We start from the raw sequence: 25053 nt of genomic DNA on the forward strand, positions 1-25053 counted from the left end.
GGGGTCATGGATGGTGACATGGTGTTACCTACTTACTTTGTTTCGTTAGGGACTATTGTTGAAGGCCTAACTGGCTTTGGGGGCTAAAAGGTGTGTCTGGGTAATGCAGCTCAAGGCTGGGTCAGCAGTGGTCTGCTGGCAAACACCAAGGAGAAGGAAACAACCTATCTCACCATACAGCCTCATGCAGCACCCGTGGGCCCAGGACCCTGGACAGTGGCTTGGTGCCAGGCTTGGGTGTGGGACTTGGGGTACAGGCTTCCTTAGCTCTCTTGAGAACCTAAGGGGAAAAGCCCAAATGCGCAGCTCGGTGGAAGGACATGAACACCCCCCACTCCTTCCCTTTGGAAGGCAGCTGCCCACCCCCATGCGCCGCCGGCTGATAATGGCCACCCCTCATCAAATATTTATCCCTGCACTCGCAGCCTCCATCAGCCTCCAGCATCATGCCAGGCACAGAATCTGATTATTAAAACTGGTCAGGAGCGAGGCAGGCAGTCTACAAAGTGCCAGATGGAAAGGGGGAAACATCAAAGCCCCACATTCTTCCTTAAAGGTCGCCTCTGGAAGCAGAGGCCTCCTGTTAGGGAACAAAACTCTCAGGGGGTTCAGCACCTGGCCCTGTGGGCCTCCCAGCCTCTGGGGCAGCTCTGGCTTCTTTCTTTACTGCCAGTGGGGCAGAAGGTGGCCAAGCCCCCACCTTGGGGCCAAAGGCCTGACTCTGAGCCAAGGGTTTATGAAAAGCAAACAATACCCTGCCCCGCTCAGAGCCGTGGCCCCGTTCGCTCGTGCGGACAGCCCTGGCATTCCATCAGTTTCCCGTTTGAAGCCTGCCCTTTGTAAAACAAAGAAGAAAAGAACGGAGAAAGGAACAGAAGCTGATTCAAAAAACCTAGTTTCTGGAGTTCCTGACGCCCCTTCATGTGGCTTCACTCATTACATGGGAGGAAGCACCTATCAGGCAAGAAATCATACCTGGTGTCTGCACTTTAATGGAACCCAGGGACCAAGTAACCCCACTAAGCGCCAACGGACAAAGCACTTCCAGGAGGAATAGGAGGAAACTCATATTATTGTTCCATTCCCCCCTTTCCCCAAATAAGAGACAAATGCTATGCCAACAGTTTCTCAGAAGCGATCCTTTATTTTCTGAAAGTCCTATAACTGACTCATTTATCAAAAGAGGGCTGATGCCCCAGTCCACATGCAATCTTTTTCTCTTCCAGCCAGTCCTGGAGCCTGAGAGGCCTGCAGCCTGGGTGAAGGGGTGACATCAAAACCGGCCCTCCACACCCAGCAGCCGCACGGCCGCCTCCTGCACAACCTGGTGGACGCGCCCCACCTCTCTCTGGGACAGGGTCCGCTCCATGTGGCGGTAGGTGATGCGGTAGCAGTGGCTGGTCTTGTGGGTCCTGAAACGGGAGAGAAAGGCGGGTGAGTGAGCGGCCAGTGTGCCTGCCACCAGCTCTGAGCAGCTCCCCACCCTGGTCAGAGCACAGGCACAGGGCCCCGGCCATGGTACCACAGAAACGTCCCCACCACTAATGGCTGGTGCCTTTCACAGACTTTACGGGAGGTGGTGTTTAGGGGAGCACTGCCTGAATAAGCATGGCTGTTGATTCCCACCGGACCGGAGGCATCCACGTCCCCTGGAAGGAAGCTTCTTATAAATCTGATCTCCCAGGCAAGCCTTGGCGAGTGGGAGATGGGCCGGGGCTTCCAGGGGTCTGATCAGAGGACAGAAGTCAGGAACAGCAGCTAGGTGCCTCCAACCTTTGTCATGCCACTCATGCTTGGAAGGCACCCTGCAGCCACCTTGGGCTCTAGCTGACTAGAAGGCTGAGGGATTCCCTGCTTCAGCACCCCTGCAGGCCGTGGGGAACACAGGCTACTGAGCCATGTACACCATATATGCCATCTCTGTGCCCTGCAGACAAGCACTTCCGCCCTCTGCTTTCACTGGAGGGCTGTTGGCTGTCACAGCACAGCTGGGTGGCACCGCGCTGGGTGAAGGAAGACCTGCTGTCTGCGTGACAGTGGCTAAGACACACCAGTGGCACTGGTAGGCAAATCTCATCAGAAAGCCCGCAGGGCCCACGTGGAGCTGGCCCTCCCCCTGCGCTCTCCCTGGCTGCGAGGCAGGGGTCTGACCCTCCCTTCTCTGGGCACTTCTGATTCTCTTCTTCAGAGCCCCACGACTCCTCTCTTCCAGTCCCAGCTGAAGGACAGTCGGCCAGGCTGTCCCTCACCTGCCTTAGGTGAAGAGGCATAACCCGCTGAGCAGGTCCTGGCAGATGCCCTCTGAGCCCTCTGGGATGACATGAGCTGGTTCTCAGCCTGGAGTGGTGGTGGGGGCATCTCCTCTCTGGCAGGCGAGGCAGGACTGGGCCTTCAGCAACGTCAGACCCTCCAACAAATGGGCTTGTGGTGGGTTGGCCCCTGGCCGGTCAGTAGCCCCTTGGCGGACCCACTGGTCCCCGTCATCGCCACCTGACCCAGGGCCTGTGCTTCCAGGAGACCCCCGACACTTCACGGATTTACCCTCAGGAGAGTTCTCTCCACCACCGTGTGCTTGAGCAGCAGACCCCCTGGCTGAGCACCATGTCCCCAGTCAGTGAGGGGTCCGCCTCGGGTCCTGGCCTCCCTTATCTGCCTCCTTTTCACCTCTTCCAGTGCCTCCTCCCCTCCCTCCCCCACGTGGGGTGGGCCACAGTCAGCTCTGTCCTGCTTTCTTCCTTGCTCCCACTTAGAGCAAGGATAGACTCCTAAGATTCAGGGCACTATGCCCTGTGGGGTTATTTATGTTTCCGCCCCTGTTTGGATGGAGACCAGGAAAGAGGTTACTACTGAGGGGCTTTAATCTCCAAGCCACCCCAAAGGGAAGGCTTCTTTAGGGTCCCGGGTACCACACTGCCTGCTCCATCCCCTCCTCCGACAGTCGGCTGCCTGTCTGGTGGGAGGAGCTAACAACCTCCTTTCTGCCACTTCTTTCCTTTCCAGCCCAGCACAGGCCAGTGGCTCTGCTCGATGGCATGCCCGGGGATGGGCCCTGAGTGCTGCCCCAGCTGTCCAGGGGGCCTTTGGTGGAGCAGAGAAAATTTCCCCGTACTCTGTGACTGCCTGACACTGAGTACCCCCAAGCCCTCCAGGCAGTGAAATGAGAGAAGGAGAAACCTGGCTCAGAGAGCGACACGGAGAGGCCCCTGTAGGTGGGAGCCAGTGATGCCACACAAGCAGACCCTTGCTGCCACCAAAGCACCATCACCTGGTTTACATGTAGCTGATTTCTGACAAAGTGTCAAGGCCATTGAATGGGGAGAAGCCTTCTCAGCAAGTAGTACTGAGAGAACTGAAGGTTTATGCGCGAAAGGATGAAGTTGGCCCTTCCTGCACACCATGCAAAAAAATTAACTCAAAACAGATCATACATCTAAAGGTAAGACCTAATATTATGACATTCTTAGAGGAAAAAAATAGGTAAGTTGGGCTTCATAGAAATTATAAGCTTTTTTTTTTCCCACAAGAATCTGGAAATGTTTATTTAAGAAAAGCATCTAAAATCTTGGTAATAACAGTGAGCTTTGTGGATTTCTGACTTGCCTTATTACACCTTCTATTTCCTCAGCTCCATGATAGCTTTGAAAATCCACAGCTGCAATCACAGTGAAAACCTGCAGCCTGGCAGCTACTGGAGGGGACAGAACAGGGTTGGTGCTCTTTCAGAGCCCTGTTATCAAAGAACCATCATTTGACTGGAAATTTCCTGGAAAACCCCACTCACAGGCTTGTCTTTATGTGACCTGACTCAGTGGTGGATGCAAACAGCTTGTGCTCTGGGACGATTGTTGAAAACAATCAGTGGCAATTGTTTAACATCATAGGTGCCTTAGGCTGTGACAACAGTTGAGGCAAACAGCAACATAATAAAGAAAACATAAAGGAACACTTGAGGAATGTGATGTCTATCTGGTGCTTTGAAAGGCTCTGGGAATAAGAAATTATAAGCTTTTGTGCTTCAAAGCACACCATCAGGAAAGTGAGAAGACAACCTACAGAATCGGAGAAAACATTTGCAAATCATAGACCGAGTAAGAGACTAGTATCTAGAATATATAGAGAACTCCTACAACTCAGCAATAAAAAGATATAGCCCAATAAAAAATATGCAAAGGATCTGAGTAGATTTCTCCAACAAAAATACCTGAATGGCCAATAAGAACATGAAAAGATGCTCAATATCATTAGTTACTTGAAACTCACTAAGATGGCTGTAAAAACAAAACAAAAAAGATACCAAGTGTTGGAAAAGATGTGGAGAAGTAAGAACCCCACACATCACTGGTGGGATTAGCTCCCAAGTCAAATACTGTGGAAACAGTTGGAGACACCTCTAAAAGTTAAACATTGGCAGTTCTTCAGATATTTAAATACAGAGTCACCATATGATCATCAATTCTGCTCCTAGGTATACACTCATGAGAAATGGAAGCATATGTCCATAGACAGACTTGTACATGAATGTTCACAGTCACATTATTCACAATACCCTAAAAATGGAAATAATGTAAATGTCCTTCAATTAATGAGTGGATAAACAGGATGTGGTCTATCCATACCATGGGACAGTATCCAGGGACAGATGCAATGAAGTTCTGATGCTACCACACAGACGGACCTTGAGAGCATCATGCTATGTAAAAGATGCTAGACACAAAAAACCACATATTATATGATGTCATTTATGTGAACTGTTCAGAATAGGCAAATCCACATAGAAAGCACATTGGTAACTGCTGTAGGCTGGGGGACTAGTGCAAAATGGAAAGTGACAACTTCTGGGCCCAGGGTCTCTTCTGAGGTTGATGAAAATGTCTGGAATTAGACAGTGGTGACATTTGCATGATCTTGTGAGTATCCTAAAACCCCTGAGTTGTACACCTTAAGTGGGCATATGACATGTGAATTATATCTTAATAAAGATGTTATAGTAAAAACAAAGGGCAACTTGCCCTGCCAGGCACTGGGAGGTCTGTTGAGATCTCCAACCAAAGATGAATGGGAAAAGTTTACCTTCTTGTTTCTATGTACTTCAAAGAAGGCCCCTATGAGGATTCTTGGGATTCAAACAGCTTTTATGAAACATTTTGATAGTTGGGTATAAATGAATCATAAACATATGGATTAATTTTATAAATTGAGACAAGTAGGATTTGGCAGAATGTTTGGTGACAACTCAGTAGATTCAACTGAAAATCAACCAGGCCTGCCTTTTCCTAACATCACTGGTGAGAGTGAGAGGACTTCCTTTTGTTTTCTAGAAACTTCTGTTTGGAGCCTTCAGATGGTGGGATGTACCCGTGTCTGCCCTTCGCCTGCTGGAGAAGTGAAGGAGGATGAGCTGGCAACTGGTCAGGAGCGGAAGACCCAGGTTTCCTCATTCCTGGAGAATGGTCTACCTGTGAAGACCACGGGGCCACAGAGCTGATGGATCTCGCAGCTTATCACTGAGCACGAAGATGGATTCCGCAGAAGGAGAGATGCCCTCGGTGCCCAAACCCAAGGGTCTGGATTAGAGCTCTTTTGATTCTTTAATACCATCCAGTATGGCCTTTTTCAGCACAAAAGCTTTTCAACCTTCCATGTGCCATGACCCCAACTGTTCCCAAGTAACAGCCAACATTTGTGTATGCTTCTTACATACCAGGCCATGTCCTAAGCCCTTGGGACATACAGACTCATGCAAGCATTGCAGCCCCACTGGGCAGACTGCACTACTGTCCTGGCTCTACAGCTGAGGAAACTGAGGCAGAGAAGACAGGAGGAACTTGTCCACATTCACACAGCTAGTAAGTGTCAGGGCTGGGTCTGCAACCAGGCAATCTGGGGGAATGTAAAGCAGGGCAGCCACTGTGGAGAACAGTTTGGAGGTTCCTCAAAAAGGTAAACAGCAGTTCCACTCCTAGGTATATACCCCAAAGAAGTGAAATCAGGTGTTTAAGACAAAAACTTGTACAAGAACTTTCATAGCAGTACTGTTGCCAATAGCCAAAAGCTAGATATGTACATCAATGGATTAACAGATGAACAAAACACATACAGGAGATTTACACAATGGAATTTACTTGTTCATTAGATGAAGAACTGATACACTATGATGTGGAGGAGCCTCAGAAACATGCCAAATGAAAGAAGTGAGACACAGCAGATCACATACTGCAGGAGTCCATTTATAGGGACTACCCGAAGAGGGAAACCCATCGAGGCACAAAGCAGAGCAGTGGCTGCAGGGAGCTGTGTGTATGTGTGTGTGGGGGGACAGGGAGGCTGCTCACTGGGCGTGGGGGGATCCTTTTGGGGTGACCAAGTGTTTTGGAACTGGACAGAGGTAGTAGCTGCCTGATGTTGACAGTGTACCAGATGCCACTGAATTGTACACTTAAATAATGGTTAACTTTCACTTAAAAAAAAAATGCAAAAGCCCAGGCAATTTGGTTGCAGAGCCTAGCTGCTAACTGTCCCCTTGACGGCCCTGGCATACTCCTCAGCAATCCCCTTCCACATTGCCAATCTCTCCTCCTACCCCTCTTCCCCTGAGAAGAGTCAAGGCTTGCAAACTACTGAGAAGGATCATTTCTTTCATGGTCCCAGTTCAGGAGAGCAATGGAATGAGCCTGGGTTCCTTCCCAGCTCCATCCTCTCACTAACGGGCTCACGCCAGAGGTGAGGTGTAGCTGCGATGGGTACTGGGAAGCACTTGGAATAGATGTTGTAATAAAGGTCTTTCCTGCCTCTAGGGCCATTAACAGGTGGGCTGCAGAGCCAGGCTGCGGGTAGGAAATGAAGAGGGACGCAAGGAGAGCAGGGGGCCGGGAGGCTGAGCCCGGCAGGCGCATGCAGGCAAAACCTTCAGGGTGAGAAACCTCCCGGAAGGGGAGAATAGGCTGCACTGACAATCTGTGGTTTGGAAGGCCAACAAAAGTTATCTTTTATGTACTTCATACCTTCTACTCACAGAGTAAACGAGAATACCCATTACTGAGTGTGAGAGGTCTACTCTCATTATAGTGAGCTTCAAGAAAGCCTAAGCAATTTTTTTTGGTGTTGGCATTTCATTTCACTGGATTATGGGCTACCATGAGTTGGTCACTGGCTAGAGCCTGAATTTTTAACACAGATTCTGGTGTGAGAATCACACAATGTTTGAGCTTCAATGCCTTCAATAGTGAACGATTACTCGTTCACTCACAGTTTCATGAGTCCTTTAACAGCATGCCCCAGGCACCGGGCTTGACAGATGAGCATGTGAAGGGGCCCCAGAACGCGCTAGCTCACATGCAGGGCCCAGGGGCTGGCTGAGGTCCTGCAGCAGCAGGGAGGAGCCTGTGGGAGGGCCATTCCCCTTCTGACCATGGCGAGGCCTGTGCTGCCATGGCCACACCACGCTGTGCACAGTGAAGTCAGCCACACCACACTCCAACCTGACACGCTCTGCAAACATCACTCCTGAAGCAAACGGTCTTTCGCTCTGCTACCTGCCCCTGAGCAGTTACAACGCCAGTGCTATTATCTAGCGTGGTGCTGGGCAGTATGGGGCCCACACAAGACATTCGGGTCATCCTGCCCATTAGGGGCTTCCCTCCAGTGAGGAGAGAACAGGACATAGGACAGCCCCCACCCCACTGCAAACAGCTGGGCCTTCTCTGCCCACCCTCCACCTTTCCACCTTCCCGCCAGGCCTCCTGAGAGACTGGGTCTAGCTCCTGAAACTGGAAACATGCCCTCGGCATTTCCCATTTCCAGAAACTTACTTTGACTTGAATTCTGTTTCCTGCTCTGGTGTGATCACCAAGTTCCAACCACCTCTACCACCCTGGCATGTCTGGCTGCTCATGCAGTGGCCGAGGGCAGGGCGGGGGGGCCACCGTGTGTGGGCAGATGGGAGGGCCTGGCTGGAGGCAGATGCGCCAGCCAGCAGGGATCCTGTATTTTGATGCTTCCTCCCCTCAAAGCTCAAGCCTTAGACCCACAGAAAGAGGCTTAGGTGCCACACAGAGTCAAGTCGGGATAGTGAAGATTGTCAGTTATCAGTGTTTAAAGGGGAACTTGCTCCAGGTCTTTCTTTGCTCCTTGACCGATTAAGTGACCAAACTAGGAAGTGACTGAGGTATTGCTAAGCACGTTGCTGCTCTCCCATTCCCAGGGTGCCAACGGCAGGCTTCCTGGAGGGGCTCGGGGCTATCACGCACTGCAGGGAAGAAGGGACACTGGGCCTGGTGCTGCTGGTGAGCGCTGGGTACATCTAGTGTACATCCACTTGGTCTACCCTGGCAAGACAATGGGCTCCGGGCGTGAGTGAAGGCCCTCCACGGAGGCAGCGGGTGCAGCTCCGCCTGCAGGGGCTGCTTTCCCTCCGGGACAGGAGCAGCCGCTCCCGGGCTTCGATGGTGTGCTGGACACCTCTCAGGGTACAGTACTTATGATCGGTAGTCACTGCAGATGTCACCGACTCATGCAGGGATTACTCAGCAGGAGAGAAGGTGCTGGCATGGGGCAGATTCCATTTCCAGAGCAATGAAAAATGGGATTCCTCGCCTCGTTCATTTGCCTCCTGCTCGTGTGATGCAGAGGCTCAGCCTGAGGTTCTCCCACGGGCAGGGTTTGACTCCAGTGGGAGGAACAACATGATAGGAAAGGATAAGGGGCACACTGCTCATGGTCACAACTGGAAATACAGAATGAAATGGGGTGTGGTGAAGAAGGACCCCGACTTTGCAGCTAGAGGGACCTGGCTTCCAATCTGTACTCTGCCCTTTGCTCTCTGTGCAAACCCCTCGTGAGGGGAGGACATGACCACCTGCTTCCGCGGGTTGTGCTGTGAGCGAAGGTGGGCTGTGTGAGGAACGCCAATTCAGAGCCCTCTGCCCGGAGTGGGTGCTGCACACCCACTCACTTGTCCCCTCGCCTGCCTTTACTTACGGGGCTCACTGGGGAGGAAAGACACTTTGGAGGGGGGCTTGTGTTTCTTTTAACCTCCCTTTATGGGCTTGGACCTTGATCTGGGCCCGAGGGCAGGACGAGTTTCCCTCCCATGGAGTGGGAACACATCAGCGGCTTTGACTGGGAAAGTCCAATGAGTGGACGTCAGAGAGACTGATGAATTATTGCCTATGATCATTGGGCACGATTTAAATAAGTGGTCTGGAAACTAAGTAAATCATCTTTTGCCCTTTACCTTCCCTATATTAAAAAAAAAAAAGGCCAAAAGGGAAGAGGAGAAAATGAAATTCTATAATAAGACCTAAGGCCCAGTGAGACTACACTGCTTTTCCTAATGAACCGCTCCACGGTTTTCTACGACAGAGGCATCACTGGTTTAATGCAGGGAAAGAACGCAGGCCTGGGAGGCAGGGGACCTGGGTCCCCGTCCCTGTGACTCTGGGCGGGTGGTTTAACCTCACCAGTGAGAGCTCCATCCAGCTTTCACATCCAAGAGTTAGTTCAAAGGACAGAAGAGATTCTCAAGTCAGTGCCCACATACAGGAAATGAGCCGGCCAGTCAGCAGCACTTGCAGAGCCTGCAGGTAAGGAAAGAGAAGGGGCCCCGCTCTGGGGGGGTCCCCAGACAGGCTGACGCTCAGACACAGATGCATTAGTGATACCAGTGATAAAGCAAGAGGGGAGTGAACTGGCTTAATGAGGCTGGACTGCAGCCTGGCAGGGCCCACTGAGACAGTCCTCCTGAAGGCGGGTCTCCACTTGTAATAGACAATCTGGGCCCTGTTTCGCCTCCTTCCATCAGGTCCTTCTTGCATCCTCTATCCCTCCCAACACCGGTGCTCCCTGGGACCGCGGTCGGCCTTCTCCTCCTAACGGTCTGTCTCCGGCCTGCCCTGGGGCGGCCGCGGAGAGTGGAGAGCGGGCGTCTCCTCCAGCGCACGGCACAGCTGCCTCTCACGGCTCTGCCGCGGGGACTGCAGCTTCTCCCCAGAGGGACTTCCGTTCCTCGGAGTCAGCCACAAGAAACCGAACCAGATGGTTCCTCTGACAGTGACTGCCTTGGGAAAGACAACTCCAGTGCAGGCCTTGATGGAGGGGGAGCCCAAGCCGGGGACAGAGCAACGTGCTGGGCTGGCTTGAGAATAGCTGCTTTCAAAGCTGCCTCCCAAGCCCCCGCCCGGCTCCCGCTCATCCCGCAGCTGGCAACTTAAGAGCTCCTAAGACACGTTTTGAAAGCAAGAAATGCTTTTTCACATCACACACTTGTCAAGTCCTCCCGGAAGTTCCAAAGCACCCCCAGGGCTTATTCCCATCAACCCCTGTTACTTTTCCAGGTGCTCTGAGTGTCTCCTGCCAAGCACCCCAGGAGGAAGGAGTGGTGTTCTTGCCTCCTGGAGATGGGGCTGATGTTCTGGGTCTCTACATCCATGTATACTTTGGTGAGATGATCTGACAGAATCTATTTTGGAGAGGCATGGGGATAAGGCCTAGCCTAGTACTACCACTTCCCAGCTATAGGATCTTGGGCCAGTTCTTAGTCTCTAGTCCTGTTTCTCATTCTAAGACACAGATAATGAATGCAAAGGGTCTTGAAGGGACTGAATGAGAATAACATATGTAAAGTATTCAGCATAGTTCAGGCTGACAGTTAACAACTGGTATTATTTTCATAGCTAAAGATTATGGAGCCTCCACTTTGGGCCGCATAGAAAGACCGAATGACTTTAGTCAAAGTATCTGAGCTTCAACTTCCTCATCTGTAAAAATGGATTGTTACCACGATACAGGCCACAACTGGGAGGAACCTTGGAGACAGTGTACTAGGTGAAATAAGGCAGACACACAAAACGGCAAATATATGACGTCCCCAGTGCTGCCAAATTCATAGAGACAGAAAGAGTGGGGGTTGCCAGGGGCTTGGGGGCGGGAGATGGGGAGTTTTGATTTAATGGGTACAGAATTTCAGTTTGGAAAAACGACCAAGTTCTGCAGACGGATGGTGGGGATGGCTGCACACAGTGTGAGTGTACTTAATGCCCCTGCAGCTCACTTGGAAAATGGCTCAAATGGTAAATTTTATGTTATGGGTGTATTTTACCACAATACCAAAACAACTGAGGAGGAGAACTGATGCAAACAACCTAGTTGACTGTTACTAGAAATGCAAGTTGGGAACTCACATTTATGTTGAAAGCAAACAAAAGACAACAAAAAGCCCCCCAGATTGCTGGGGGGCATGTGCAAGACTGTTGCAAGGGGATGATGTGGTTGGCTTCCATCCTCCCCAGATGGCTCATCTTGTTGATTTCATTAACTTAGCAACCAGGCTGCCATGCATTTTATACAAATGATTTTTTTTAAAGGTCCTCTGCTCATAATGCTATAATAAGATTTGGCCATATCTGAAAATTTCTTTTCAACTATTCCCATTGTCTTCCAAGCTATCCTTTTGCCAAACTTGAAGTAACGTCTCCTTTTGCAGAGATTTCCAAAGTTCTGTGCTTTCTGGTTATGTGGGAAATTTGGAAGAGATGTTATTTTTCTCCCTGGCATAGTCTGCCAAGCCAAAGTCAACAGAGCTAACTTTAACTCTGTACTGCTACATGGCAGTTTTCAAAGGGGTTGACACTTTGGTGGATGAGTCAGGTTACAAAACAAGATATGTGAAGATTTCTGACCCAATCAGTTGATCAGCAATTATTTATTCTGTGTTGAGGCAGACATTGTGGTAGATACAAAATAGTGACGTGAATTGCTCAATCAGTACACAAATATTCATGGAGTGGCCATTCTCCACTCCACACACAGTGGCAGGGTGAGGGCAAAGAAGGATCCCAAAATAATACAAAGAAAGATTAGGCTAAAGTATCATGTATTTGTGGGCTTAAGATATTCATACATGGAAAGATAGCTAACAGGACAAAGCTGTTATGTTAAATGTGAAATAGATGACACACATTGTAAGTAACAGCAGTCAGGAGAGACTGGCAAGGAGATGAAATTTGAATTAGATTTAAAGTAGGAGTAGGATCTTGGCAGGTGAAGGGCAAGGAGAGCACTCTAGCTGCGGAATGAAATGGCTGGTACTGGTTGTAGGGGGCATTCATTATACTTGTTTCCATTTCAGCAAAGAACTGCTGAGTGCACATACCAGGTGTAAATGGTCCAGTGAAGGGCTGTGCAGAGGATGCGTGATCTGCCAGGAGAGGGTTGTGTATAATCACAGCTGGCAGTAGCTGTGGTCCTGGCACATGCAGGAAGTGACTGATGCTGCCTGGGAGAGACCCGAACACGCTCGCAGACTTGTGCCAACTGAACTGGTCCTGGGAGTTCCCACCAGGGCCATCATGCTCTTCGCTGCTGATAGGCCACTGAAGAGTCAGAAGGGCTGTGATGGCGGGGAGGGCCCGGGGCAGGTCCAGGACCGATGAGGACACACACGGCAGCACTGTCATCTCACTGTGAAGGGGACTCCCTCTCAGTCTGCTTTCTAGAGGCCTGGAATGGGCAGCCAGAAGTAACTCAGTATTAGGCTTTGTAGAAAGACTGAAAGCCTGGCCCATAAAATCTTCAGGTCCCTGACCTTGGAGTCTGTGATTCCATAAGACATGCAGCTTGTGTGATGAGATTCCACTCTAGAATACTGTGGATGGTCTCTGTGCGGTCACTCTTCCTCAGTCCCTCACTCACTAGCTGTCGAGAGATGGTGCTGTTATGTAGATCCAGAGAGTCCCTCCTCAAAAGCATTTGCAAAATAACTGTTAAGTTATTGGAAATGTACATAAATTTCTCTTTACTAATGTGTACTTCCCTCATAACTAATTAGACAGAGGCTTTCTTAAAGTAACTAGCCCATTTCATCCTTTGCTCACTACAGAGCTAAAAGCTATACCACATACACAGTCATGGGTAATCCTACTCATGAATGACAGGGTTGAGGATAGGTCGACAGCATGCTCCTTGGTGGGTAGCTGTTAATACCAGGCGGGGGACATGGTACATCATAATATCTCGGTAACCCTCCATTGCCTGTGATATGGAGACATCTGAAATTAACTATGGGCCAGCATCCAGAGGCCACAAAAGTGCCCAGAACAAGGTCCTACCAACCTTCCATAGGCTTCTGTAGGGGGTGCTGACTTTCAGTTGATTGCTTAAGGATGGAGTTTCAGTTGAAGCTTCTTCTTAGGCAGGAATATAAGGCGCTTTTCTGTAACCCAACCACTCGACAGCCCTCCCACCCCATCACTTCTGTACTCTATACTCCTAGACCCAGCCACTCTGAGCTACTCATCTCTCCTTCAGCCTGTCCACACATGCTCCCAGTTTGGGCTGTGGCCTTTCCCTGTTACCACTTATCCATGTGCCAAACTCATGTCTCATGCTTCTGACCACTGGCGGTCAGAGTGCGAAGGGAACCTCGAGGCCACACATGTAATGTTTAACATCACCACCTCCAAGGTTAGATGACTGTCTGTCTACCCATCCATCCATGTACTCCATTCATTCATTCATCATTCAACAAATGAAGTGAACATCCACTATATGCCATGTATTCTGCTTGGTGCTGAGGACCTAATGGTAGAATAAAACAAAATAAAACACAACACAACAAAACACACCAGACCGACCTCCTGAAACTCAGTCTGAAGAAGAGGTACATGGAGCCATAAGGCAATTAGCTTAGATGGGTAAGTCAGAGACGGTTCCTGTGAACTGCCCATGAGGAAGACCCCAGAGGCTGGGAACTAACCAGGTGAAAGTAGGTAACGGGTGGTAGGGACAGGCCTCCTGGCGGAGGAAAGGCTTGTACAAAGGCCCTGTGATCTGAGTGCAAATGCTAACTGCTCCTCTGAGCTACACGGTCTTGGTCGGGCTGCTTACCTTCCCCCAGTCTTGGGTTCCTCACTTACAATATGGAGAAGGCAATTCTGCTTGTCATGCATGACACACAGGTGAAGGCTTTGTGGGCCCCATCCGGGTGGGTCACTGTGATTCCTGCCATCCAAGGCTCTTGTGGGTTAGGTATTTTTTTTTTAAAGTAACAGAACCCTGATCTCTCTCCCATGCGACACCCTTCACACTGTTCATTCTAAATTACATAGTGTATATAGCATAGCTCAAAGGAGAGCTGCCCCACTTGGGGTGGGCATGAAGTCTCACCCACTCGGCCTCTAGCCTGGGGTCCATGGCAGCGTCCCTGCCTCTAGCTGATAAGAATTCCCAGGGCTTCACTGAGGGCACTTGAAAAACCACCCCATATCCTACAATAGAAGAAAGCAAAGCTCAGAGAAACAATGGTTTGTGAATTTATTTCAATTTTTATAAATTCAAGTGAAATTTCCTTAAAATATGACTTGAGCTCATTTGGGAAACACATGCTTCTAAATAAAGGAAAATTTTTGCTCCCACGGAGCCTAAAAGCAAGATACAGCTGAAAGCAGACAGGCCGTGGGGGTCAGGCACCAGAGCTTGTCACTATAAGACAGGTGACTTAATGTAAGTGTCTTAGTGGCTAGCCTCAGTCTCCCTCTTTTACAGAGAGGAATACAACAGCCTCGCAGAGTAATGAAGAGTTGGTAAGTTACTGAGAGCACTTTGTAATTAGGTATGTCTATTTAAATTTACCATGATAAAATATAAATTTCATTTTTGCAAATGGCTGAACAACATTTAGCACTCAAATTGGTGAGGAAAAGTAATCTAATTGAATAATATTTCATATGTGTAAAGCACAGCCATAAAGTAGTAAGATACATTTTCTGATGTGGTTTATTGTTGGTCCTATATAAAGTCTTAAAAAAAAAAAAAAGAGTTCCAAACAGCTTTTGAGAACAAAACAGCATCACATAGCTTTCAACCCAGACCATTTGGAGGATGTAGTATTATTTGAATTCAGAAGTTGCTGCAATTTTTGTACCTTCTACTTTACAGTCATAGCACAGTTCCAGTATGTTCCTAGTGGATTCATTTTTACCATCTAGAGGCTATGACTATCCCAGACCATCTATGCCCCTGAAGAGTTAACGCTAGAAAATCACACCAGCAAAAACTTGTCTTAGAGCCTTGTACAACTTAAATGTGAAAACAACTTCTAAATTTCAAATATTGATAAAATTAAAGGAAGCACTGGGCCTTGCATTCACAGTCTTTATAAAACTAAAGATGCTTTGATAATAATTACAATAGGAAAATTAACAATAAGGAAAATTAACAATCAGAAAGTTATGCAGCTTCCAGCATGTCGTACCCACATGATCGCCCTGGTTGTAATCCACATGGCAACCCCGAGAGGCAGACGCTGTCACCTCCTTCTGCAGAGTAGGGAACAGGTACAGAGAGACAGTGAAGGGCACAGCTGGACTATGACCTGGCTGGGACTTCATTTCTTTCCATTAAACTCTGCTCGTCTTTTTGTCCTAAGCACCGTCTGTTCAGCCTACTAATGTCCACTGCAGTCACTATTAGCTGCTTTTAAACAGAGATCTCACAGCAACAATTGTTATTTACCGATTAAATTACAGGATCTTTTAGAAATATGATTAGGATAAGGAGGAAAAAAATAAATTCATTAATAACTATACTTAACCAGAGTAAGTATAAGAAGTATAAAGGAAGAAAGGATGAAAGAAAAAAGTATTTTAAAGGGAAGAATGACCTACAATGTATTCAGTGCCAGGTACTTTAATGTTTCATTTTATCCTCATTTTAACAGAAAATATGAAAGAAAAAAATCCAGACTGGAGGAAAATGTAAGGATGATGAACACAAAGTCAGACCTGGAGAATGCAGAAAACAGGTCTGGAGATCATGGGTTGAACTAGTGGAGATATAAACTTGGTTAGAACTCGCAACGAAGGTGAAAAGAAAGCCTGGCCAATTTCATTGCCTGAGAAGAGAAAAGCCCACAGTTTCTCAGGGAAGCAAAAGTTACCCCAACATACTATTCTAAAATAAATTTCTCACTTGGGGCTTCATACAGGGAACTTGAGTTCCATTTACTAATGGCTACGATTTATGGGTCATGTAGGTGTACGTGTATTATCTCATCTGATTCTTAATCACATTGTATCATAGTGGGAATTACTTCTCCTACTTTGCAGATGAGAAAGCTACAGCTCAGAGGGGTTAAAAGGGATTTACCCAGGTCACTCAAATAGTAGGTAACAGAGGTGGGATTACAACCAAGGTGTCCAACTTCTCCAAAGCTATGCTTTTAATCCTGGGCCAGGGATATTTTTTGACATTAGTGGCCAATGTTTCAACCATATTGCTATTTCATGGGCAGTAGTGGGTTTCATAAGGCTGTTCCCCTGATGAAACTTGAAAGAATAGCCCTAAAATGTACTTTCATGAAAAAGCAATTTTGCTTAGGGCAAGGGGGGTAGGTAGGTTTAACACAGCTCTTTTTTGGTGGTCTGGCTCTCTTGGTTACTTGGATAAATCTATTCAGCTCTCCAGGTCTCATTAAAACAGAAGTAATGCTATCTGTTCTTAACTAGTCGCTGAGTTAGGAAACACTGAAGTCACATGAGCAAAGCATTGTCAGCAACTTGGAAGAAAGTACTAATAAAGTAAAAGTCAGAGTCAATAAACCATTTCAAAATATCACTGAGTTGCGGTTATCCACTTTCAAACTCAGCAAAAAAAAAGTGTTCTTTTTTTGTTATTTTCTTACTTCAAAAAAAGAAAAAAAAAAAAGAGTATCAAGCTTACATTTCCAGCATGCTGGAGAAAATTTTCTGCATTTGAATTCTGTCCACCATAAATGCTTAGGTAAGAAATAATAAGACTGCCTATGGGTTAATTCCAAAGGCAAAATGTCAAGGCACTTTAACCATGGGCTGGAAGGGAAGCATGACACATTGTCAGGCCCTGAAGAAACTACTGGTATGGTTCTTTATCTTTAAGTTCCCTCACTTCTCACTGAATTTTTTACTGGGCAAATGAATGACTGCAGAGCTGGGCATCATTTGTGCTTTGGACAGATTGCTGGAACAGGTGATCACAGTGTCTGTCAGTCTCTGCCCTACCAAAATCTGTTCCATATATGACAGTTAGCTCAGAGTAAGTAGTAGTGAGCTAGGAAGGTTCTAGAATGATGGAAGAATAGATCCTATGGGTACATACTCCTAGATGTGCTGAATAACATAAAAGAACATTGACGTTTAAAAAAAGTATACAGGTTAGTAGATAATATGAAAGCAAGTGAAAATATTCAGGTGTAAAAAGTTAAAAAAACTAAAACCTGCAACAGTAAGTGCCAATGTTTTAGCTCCTAGAACAGAGAGCAGTATAAATTACTGTAACTTTCAGTTTAATGTTAATATTCTCCTGAGAATAGGAGATGAAAGTTTTAGTTTATACAAAGCAAGAAGTTGGAACTTGAAATTCCTGTACAGCTCAAGGGATGTGCAGAGGGCTGCATCCTTGATGTAACAGTAGACTAAGAAAAGCATATATCCTTGGCACAGAGAGGAGATGAAGAATTTGTCTCTCCCTGGATTCTGAGAACATTGAAAAGGAGTCCACCATAAGAACCAAATTCCCAAGTCTGTGTCACGAGTATATTTGGGTTCCAAAATATACAGTGCCTCAGATCTTCAAGCTGATAAACATAAGATTGGTCCTGGAATAGTGCTAACACTAGGGTACCTAGGATGCCTGGGGGAAGAGCATGCAGAACAGCCCTGGAGGTAAGGCAACCATGGGATACTTCAGGAAATGCTCCCGTGAACATAAGCTCACAGTAAAAAATTATAGATCGTATGAATAAACAACCTATTATAGGCCAGAGTCATTAGTTAAAAAACACAGATTAGTACCCCAGTTGGCTTACCCGCATATAAGAGCCATATGAAAGAACATTATGAAAAAAAGAATAGCAGGTCTGAAAAAGACCTACATTAAAAGCATATAGAAATAAAAATATAGTTGGAATTTAAAAGTGAATGGAAGGGTTAAACTACAGATTTGATACAGCTGAATGGAGAATTTGCAAACTGGAAGACAGATATGAGGAACTATTCTTAGAATGCAGTAGAGAGAAGTACAGAAATGGAGAATATGAGATGGTAAGAAACATAGGTTAGAATATGAGTACTAGAAGAATCTAGAAAGAACAAAGAGAGGCAATATCTGAAAACATGGTGGCTGAGAAATTTCCAGAATTAATGAAATCCTCAGATTCTGGAAGCACAAATTCTGATGGGAAAAAAGAAAAAAATGAGAAAGTTTACCACTTAACACCTTCAATGAAAGACATATGAAAGGTATTTTTCAGGAAGGAAACTGAACTCAAAAATAAGGAGTGGATGTAGGAAGCCAGCAACAAGAATATGATGGCTTAGATTATAAGCTAGTGAAAGGTAGGTTTACTCTCCCTCAGAGCTGGTTTAAAGCTGTCCAGTTTTCCAGGGATAGACATTATCTTGGTACTCCCAGAATTGCCCTAAGCTGGAGTGCTGCTCAGGAAAGCTTATCTGTCCCAGTCATCCATCAGTCCTAGGCTTATCACGGAACCGAGGTACTGTGGTACTGATACTGCAACACACTGGGAAGCAGATGGACCGAGAGCTCAGCATCTGGAGTCACACAGACCTGCTCTCAGCACATGTGAGGGATGATTTCTTCTCAGCAAGTTACTGAATGTCTCTAAGCCTAATTTTTGACACCTTCAAGTGGGGCTAATAAAACATTTATAGATAAATATCATCCTAGCACATTGCCTGGCACAAAATAAATAATAAAAGATAGCAGTTACAATAATTAGTATTAGCACTATAGACTTTGTTAATTATTTTAATAAGCAGTGCATACATTTACTTAGATTAATAAAAAGTTATATGCCTCCAGTTTTACTTAAAAAGAAAAAAATAAACAAGAGCATTAATATTAGCTGAGGTTTCTTTGGCTCCAGGTGCTAAGCACTGTACACTCCTCACCCGCCTTCTGGCCTGTGAGCGCTTCCATCTGCATGACCTCCAGGGAGGTCCTCTGCCGGACAGCCACAGTGCTGTCCAATCTGGACTGCTGGTTTTCATTAAAACTAGGGATATGGTGAGTCTTTCTCTGAAACACTGTGTTGACTGTACTTGATTTGGAAGGTACATCCTGGTTGGTTTTGTTTTCTTAAATCACTTTCTGCAGTTACCTCTGATTGCAGGAAAAATCAAAATAAAGAGAAAAGACAGATCTGCTGTTCCCCTTTTATCAGATAAGACAAAATCATGAAATTTACATACATGTTAACATGGAGGTGATGGGCGGCAAAGGAAAGGCCTCCATTACTGACAGCTCTATGCCATCATTTTTACAGTTCATTAAAAGACACTCATTCACCTTAGCCTCTAGGTATAAACAGAGGTCTATTCCAATGATAAAAACAGCAACTCACAAAACACAGGCAAGTGTCCAAGGAGAAAAGTTGCGGAGGGATCCAATATCTTGTTGGCAGATACTGAGCAGAGCTCTACAGCTCAAAGAGAGGTGTAAGTATCAATTCTGGGCCTTCAAGCAAAAATGCTAGCGAGGGCACCCTTTCTCCTTGTTATTAACCAAATAAATTAATGTCCATAGCAGAGCCCCCTCTGGCCACCGGCTTTTTCAGAGTTTGTGGAAGTGACTTTGATTCATACTGTTTTCCCACAGCACATGTGATCTCTCTCTCCTCCTCCTTTCCCCTCTGCTTCATGCCCTCCAAATCAAGATCAAGGGACGTTCAGGTGTTGAGTTTCTATTCTGTTATGGGCACTTTCATTAAACCACCTTACATACTTGTCATAGCTCGCCTATATACATAATCTTACGCCTAAGGCCACCCTAAGGAAAATGAAGAGTAAAAGGCTTGTGTGACTTGCCCACCTCCCCTGCCCTGCTAGTTGGGGCTGAGTCTGCACTGACCCCTCTGGGACAGCATGACACCCCTTCCCTAAGATGCAGCTCTTGGGGAGAGGTGGGGGGCATAGGGAAGCAGGGAGTTTAGGTTCCCATGGTGTTAGCCTTTCCGTTAACCCCCTAGGCAGTCCTGAGCAGGCACCCAGCTCACATCTCTGGACCTCAGTTCCTTCAGGTGGACTAGGTGGTCACTAAGACTTCTGGCTCCTCTTTCTGATGGGTCTCCTTGTGCTTCTGTATCACTCACAGGTAAGGAGAGATGAAAAGCTGGGACCCACAGCGAGACACATTTGTAACTCACCTTGGCAACCAGCAACTGTTCTAGTCCAGCCTTGCCAGGGAAATTGTTGAAAACAGTCAAGCAGATCATGGGCTGTATGAGGCATCTGGAACCAGATCTTACTACGGCCGTTCGCGCAAGGAGCTACGAAGCTGCTAATTGGATTTGGCAAGTTGCTGACTCACTGTTGGGTGAGATCAAGTTGCTCTGCACAGATGATGAGGCCCATCTTGTCAGCAACTGAGAACAGTTTCTTGCTGATTAAAAAGAGCAGGCATGTGCAAAGACAAGCCGTGGATTAGCTTTCACAATTCACGATGAGTAATTACAGTCTAACAGACCACAATTAGAAAGCATCCACCACAACCTTATTTTGCCATTTGTCTTTTAATTAAATACGTCCCATGATTTAGCGTTAACTCTGCACAGATTTCTGATGGGGTGGTTATGACATCTTGGAGGAAGAGTGTAGAGAGAAACAGCTCAAGTGTTTTACATAAATCACTGATCCTTTCCTTTGTCATCATCTTTCTGCATAGGAACGGAGATATTAAGTGAACCTGACCCTTCACAAAACCACCACTGTGGGATCAGGGGAACAATGCAAAGAAGAGCCAGGGCAGAGCTGGCGGAAGGGCTTATTTTATCTTCCAGCACTGATAAGGTGGTAAGTGGGAGAAACGTACCATTATGGCATAAAAAAGAAATGTTTGATGGGCACTTTGGTACAACCTAGGGTGGGGGAAGTAATTTTAAATTTTTAAAGAGACAGTCCTTTTTTGTGATATCAATGACTTATCACAAAAGGGCAGTAATGTAGTGCTGGCCATGTCCAAGATCCATGTGGCGAATCGGGGCCATAGAACAGGTGCGAAGTGAGGGTCCCTGGGGGCACCAGCTGTCCCTGGCACTCCAAGCCAGCTCAGGCTTCCACCAGGCTCACCCCCAGAGCCAGAAACAGGCACGGGGAAGCATTTATTCATTTGGCTTATAATTTGGAGTTGGCATGGGGGGGGATATTCCACTTTAGAAGGTTCAGAAGGATTCACGATTGAAATTAAATTTACTGACCTCCTTCTAAAGGATTTCTTACCAGAATGAATGCTGGTGAGGACAGAGTTGAAGGCAGTTCACATAATGGATCATTCTTAAGCTTGCTTTGCTCAACTGGAAAAAGTTGCCTACTGCATGCTGGGAACTGCTGCATTTTTTATTATTCATCAACTAACAAGTGTTCAGGGCAGCACACCTGATTCCCAAGTTGGAAAATGCCAGTTGTCCAATAAACTGGACACTGAGAGCCCACGTCTGTTGGTCTAAGTCACTTCATTGGCTACTGTTGGCTTTCCTCCCTAGTGACACACCAAGGAGGTTCAACTTCTATGATTTCCTCAGATAGTTAAAATCATTGAGGAGGGGTCCTTTATTAAGAGTTATGTTCTAAAACACCATTTCTAATATACTGAGTTTGTACCTAGAATGTACAATCCCACCCAAAAGCAACATTGTACATGGTGTTAGGATTTCAGCCCAGCCTCTCAAAATTCAGGTAAGGTATTTTGTTTATGGAGTTTACCTTAGCAAGGAAATGAAGCAGAAAGTTCTAGGCTGAGTTAATAGGGTGCCTTACAAAGCAATACCCAAAATGGTGAAGACTTAGAAATCTTGTAAGAATGGGTTGCCCAAGAGAGATACAGAGAGATGAGATGGACATTTGCAAGAAAGCCTAGTAATGGTCATCTTTTAAATGATCTTGCTCTTTCCTGGCAGAAACAAGGAAGTCACCAAGAAACCCCTTCAATGTCCTGCCACCAAACCCACAACCCCACCAGCATACACAGCCGATTCTCTTCCTCTTCTGTCCCTCGTCCTGCTGAAGGCATGGCCAGCATGGTGATATGCGTTCCACTGCTTTCAAGTTCTGGGGACCTTGCCTGTAGATGCAGTTTGCTCTCTCCTGTTCCTGCAACCCTTCTCTCTCTGGGCACCCTGTTTCCTCCCGGTATTTAGACAAGCCAAAGTCTAGTCTATCTTAAAGATACTCTCGACTGGGCCTCATTTCTGGTTACTATTTTACCCCTTGCTTCCCCTTCACAGACAAGCTTCCAGAAAGTGTCTATCTCCCTGCCTCTGTTTTCCTGCACACTCACCTCGACCAAGAGGGCCAGTAGGGGCTGATGTCCAGTGTGCTGTGCTTACCATGTGCAGGGCTGGGACCTCACCCTAGGAGAGGTGGGGCCTCCTGGCACCAATGCCTGTGTCTTTCCCTTTGTGTACCTTCTCCTACCATCACACCATTTCACTGATTCCTACTTATTCCTCAGGTTTCTGCAGGAGGTCACCCCTTTGAGGCTTCCCCTTGCTGCCTGGCCTCAGTGTGCTGCAGGGCTGTGGAGGTCTGTCACTTTGTCACTTGTCTGCATCTCCAGCCCTAGCCCCACCAGCTCTGAGAAGGCAGGGACTGCTGAATGCCTGGCCTGCAGGAGGGACTCAACAGATATTTCCTGAAGGCAAAAGAACAAACCTCCTCACCAGCGGAATGCCTGCAGAGGGTGAGAGGGCGCTGGTAGCAAAGACTCACCATGTACCCTAAGCCCTCGGGCCCCAAGAGTGGTTCTGCTCCGTCAGGCCAGATGGACCACTTGGTGGTTGCACTGAGGGGAGTTAGCATCCAGACATGAGCCCTGCGTCCCCGGGTCTCTCATTTTCCCCAGTGCAGGGCACGGGTCTGTCTGGGGGCCTGCCAACAGCTGCACCTGGGCGATAGCTTTGAGAAAGCTTTTTGGCCTTTTTCCTCCATAAACCATAAAAATGTCAGAAGGAAGAAGTGTTCATGCTGGGAATGAAGCTTGAAGAGAAAACACCTTTCACAGAGGCCTTCCGCCCAGCACAGCGAGCCTTCCAAGGCCTCTTCCTGCTGTCAGCTGTAGCTGCTTCCGCTGGGGTCAGTGCCAGCCCAGTGCCGGCCTCCGCACCCCATATTCCTCTCCGTCCTGTCTCCCCTTCCTGCTCCCCCAGCCTCCACCCCGTTCTCCCTTCCCAGCTTGTGGGATCTTCTACAAATACAGATCTGATAACGTCACATCCCTGCTCACAATGCTTAGCCTGCCACTGCTCTTGGGGTCAAGGTGTAGGCCCTGCAGGCCTGGCCCTGGCCTCTTCCTTTCTCTCCCTGCCTGTCCCATTGCTCTTGCAGATGCAACCCCCCACCGTCCTGCTCCTTCCTCAGGACATGTCCACATGCTGCCCTGGCCTGGGACGCTTCCCTGTGGGACAGATTCGTCTGCAGGGAGGACGGGGGGCGGGACTGGGGCTCCTGGGGCTCCCCTCTGCACAGGCCAATCCCCTGCATGTGCGCCCATCCACACAGGGCGGGCGTGGAGGTGATTTCTGGGAAGGTGAGTCAGGGAGCCCAACTGCGGCTATAAGTCGAGCCGCATCCTCTCATTTCACCGTATCAGTACTGAAATTGGACTTCACCTCTCTAATTCCTGCATCATAGGTACATTTGAATTCAGTGAAGAAGGGGGATGCCCTTTATTGGTCCTCCTCAAGAAATCAGGAAACCCAAGAGATTACTGTTTTAGGTGAACCACACGCAAGGGAAGAAGCGAAGTGGCAGGGTCCGCAGCGTCTGCCCGCAGGCTGCACGGAGTCCGTATTTGCTGAATGGGTGACCGGGAGTATGCAGTGCTGGAAGGCAGGCGTTGGGCTGACTTATTTTTGGCTATTGTTCCAGGCTCCTGGAAATGACCAGTAGTGTGTCTGAGAACACTGCCCCAAACTCCCTGAGCCTCAGTCATGTCACTGAGACAAAACGAGTGCTGTATGCAGTCCACTCAGCAACTTGTCTGGTGTACTGACGAAGCTGGGCCAGTTCTCTTTATTTTAGTTTTGCTCTTACTCCTGGTTCTTGCCTGTGGCCACGGCACCTGGTGCTGGGCTCCTGCCTGGCCCTCACCATTCTTGGTGAGGAAAGAGGTCCAGATCTTACAGCACATAAGTTGCGAGGGCTAGATGCCTTCAAGATGATTTTCTCTTTATATTTTCTGCATTTAAGCTGGCTGTGTCCTTTGTACCAAATATACTATCATTTTCACTGGAGTGAGCCCCTGACACACACTTGGGTCTCTTTTGGTTTCATTTTCTCCCTCTGTCACTGTGACAAAGAGGCTCCGGAATATTCCCTGGGAAAGGCTTGAGAGGGCCAAGGCTCTGCAGAGCAGGTTCCTGTGTCCACACTGGGCATGGGGATGAAGGTGACAGGCGGGGAAGGCAGACCGGGGAGGGGTGAGGGAGGGGGAGAAGGGTCACACTGGGAGTTTCCTTGGGGTGGGGATGGAACTGGCTTGGGGGCAGACTTTGAAAGAAGGTACTTGTAAAAGCCATTTCAGATAAACTCTTGGAAGAAATGGTCCAGGATAAAGCACAGAATATTACAGAAAGGAATGAGCTTAGAATTGGAGAAAATAGTGGCTTTAGATACAGATTTTAATAACAATCAATCTCAAAATTCAATAATTGAAAAAAATGAGGCATCTCGGTAATCTAAAGTGGTTTGACAACTCAATATACTTCAGAAATCAATAAGAAAAGGTTATTTGGCAACAAAGTGACAGCTGAAGGGTGACTGTAGGCCAACTCTGTCCTTCTGACTCTCAAGACAATGTGGGCAGTTTTGGCATGTGACTTAAGTTCTCTGAGCCCCACGTGGGGGACACTGGTGGCTGTCTTCTCTGGGATCCATCCCGTCTTCCCACATTGCAGTACCATCTCTAAGGTGGTTCCCAACGACCTCCGCCACCGCATTCATGCCTGTTAACTCCTTTCTGCATCACACTGGCCTGTGTGATTACGACAGACATGACACAATGCCACTT

The 25053-nt window shown here is 47.5% G+C and overlaps 1 protein-coding gene across 10 annotated transcripts in view; it reads right to left on the minus strand.

Annotated features, from left to right (window-relative positions):
• Positions 1–1121: 1121 nt before the first annotated feature.
• FARS2 (phenylalanyl-tRNA synthetase 2, mitochondrial) overlaps positions 1122–25053 on the minus strand; it is a 550900-nt gene continuing 526968 nt past the window's right edge. For 8 of the 10 annotated variants that reach the window (XM_073224690.1, XM_073224691.1, XM_073224693.1 and 5 more), the window contains one exon: positions 3472–12495. In XM_073224690.1, coding sequence (XP_073080791.1) covers positions 11931–12495 — 565 coding nt within the window. In that variant the 3' untranslated portion in view covers positions 3472–11930. Of the gene's footprint in view, positions 1413–3471; positions 12496–25053 lie in introns of those variants that run through there. The other 2 variants (XM_073224696.1, XM_036998357.2) reach the window with 1 other exon arrangement.

The sequence above is a fragment of the Manis javanica genome, chromosome 16 (genome assembly GCF_040802235.1).
Source record: "Manis javanica isolate MJ-LG chromosome 16, MJ_LKY, whole genome shotgun sequence".
Classification (NCBI taxonomy): domain Eukaryota; kingdom Metazoa; phylum Chordata; class Mammalia; order Pholidota; family Manidae; genus Manis; species Manis javanica.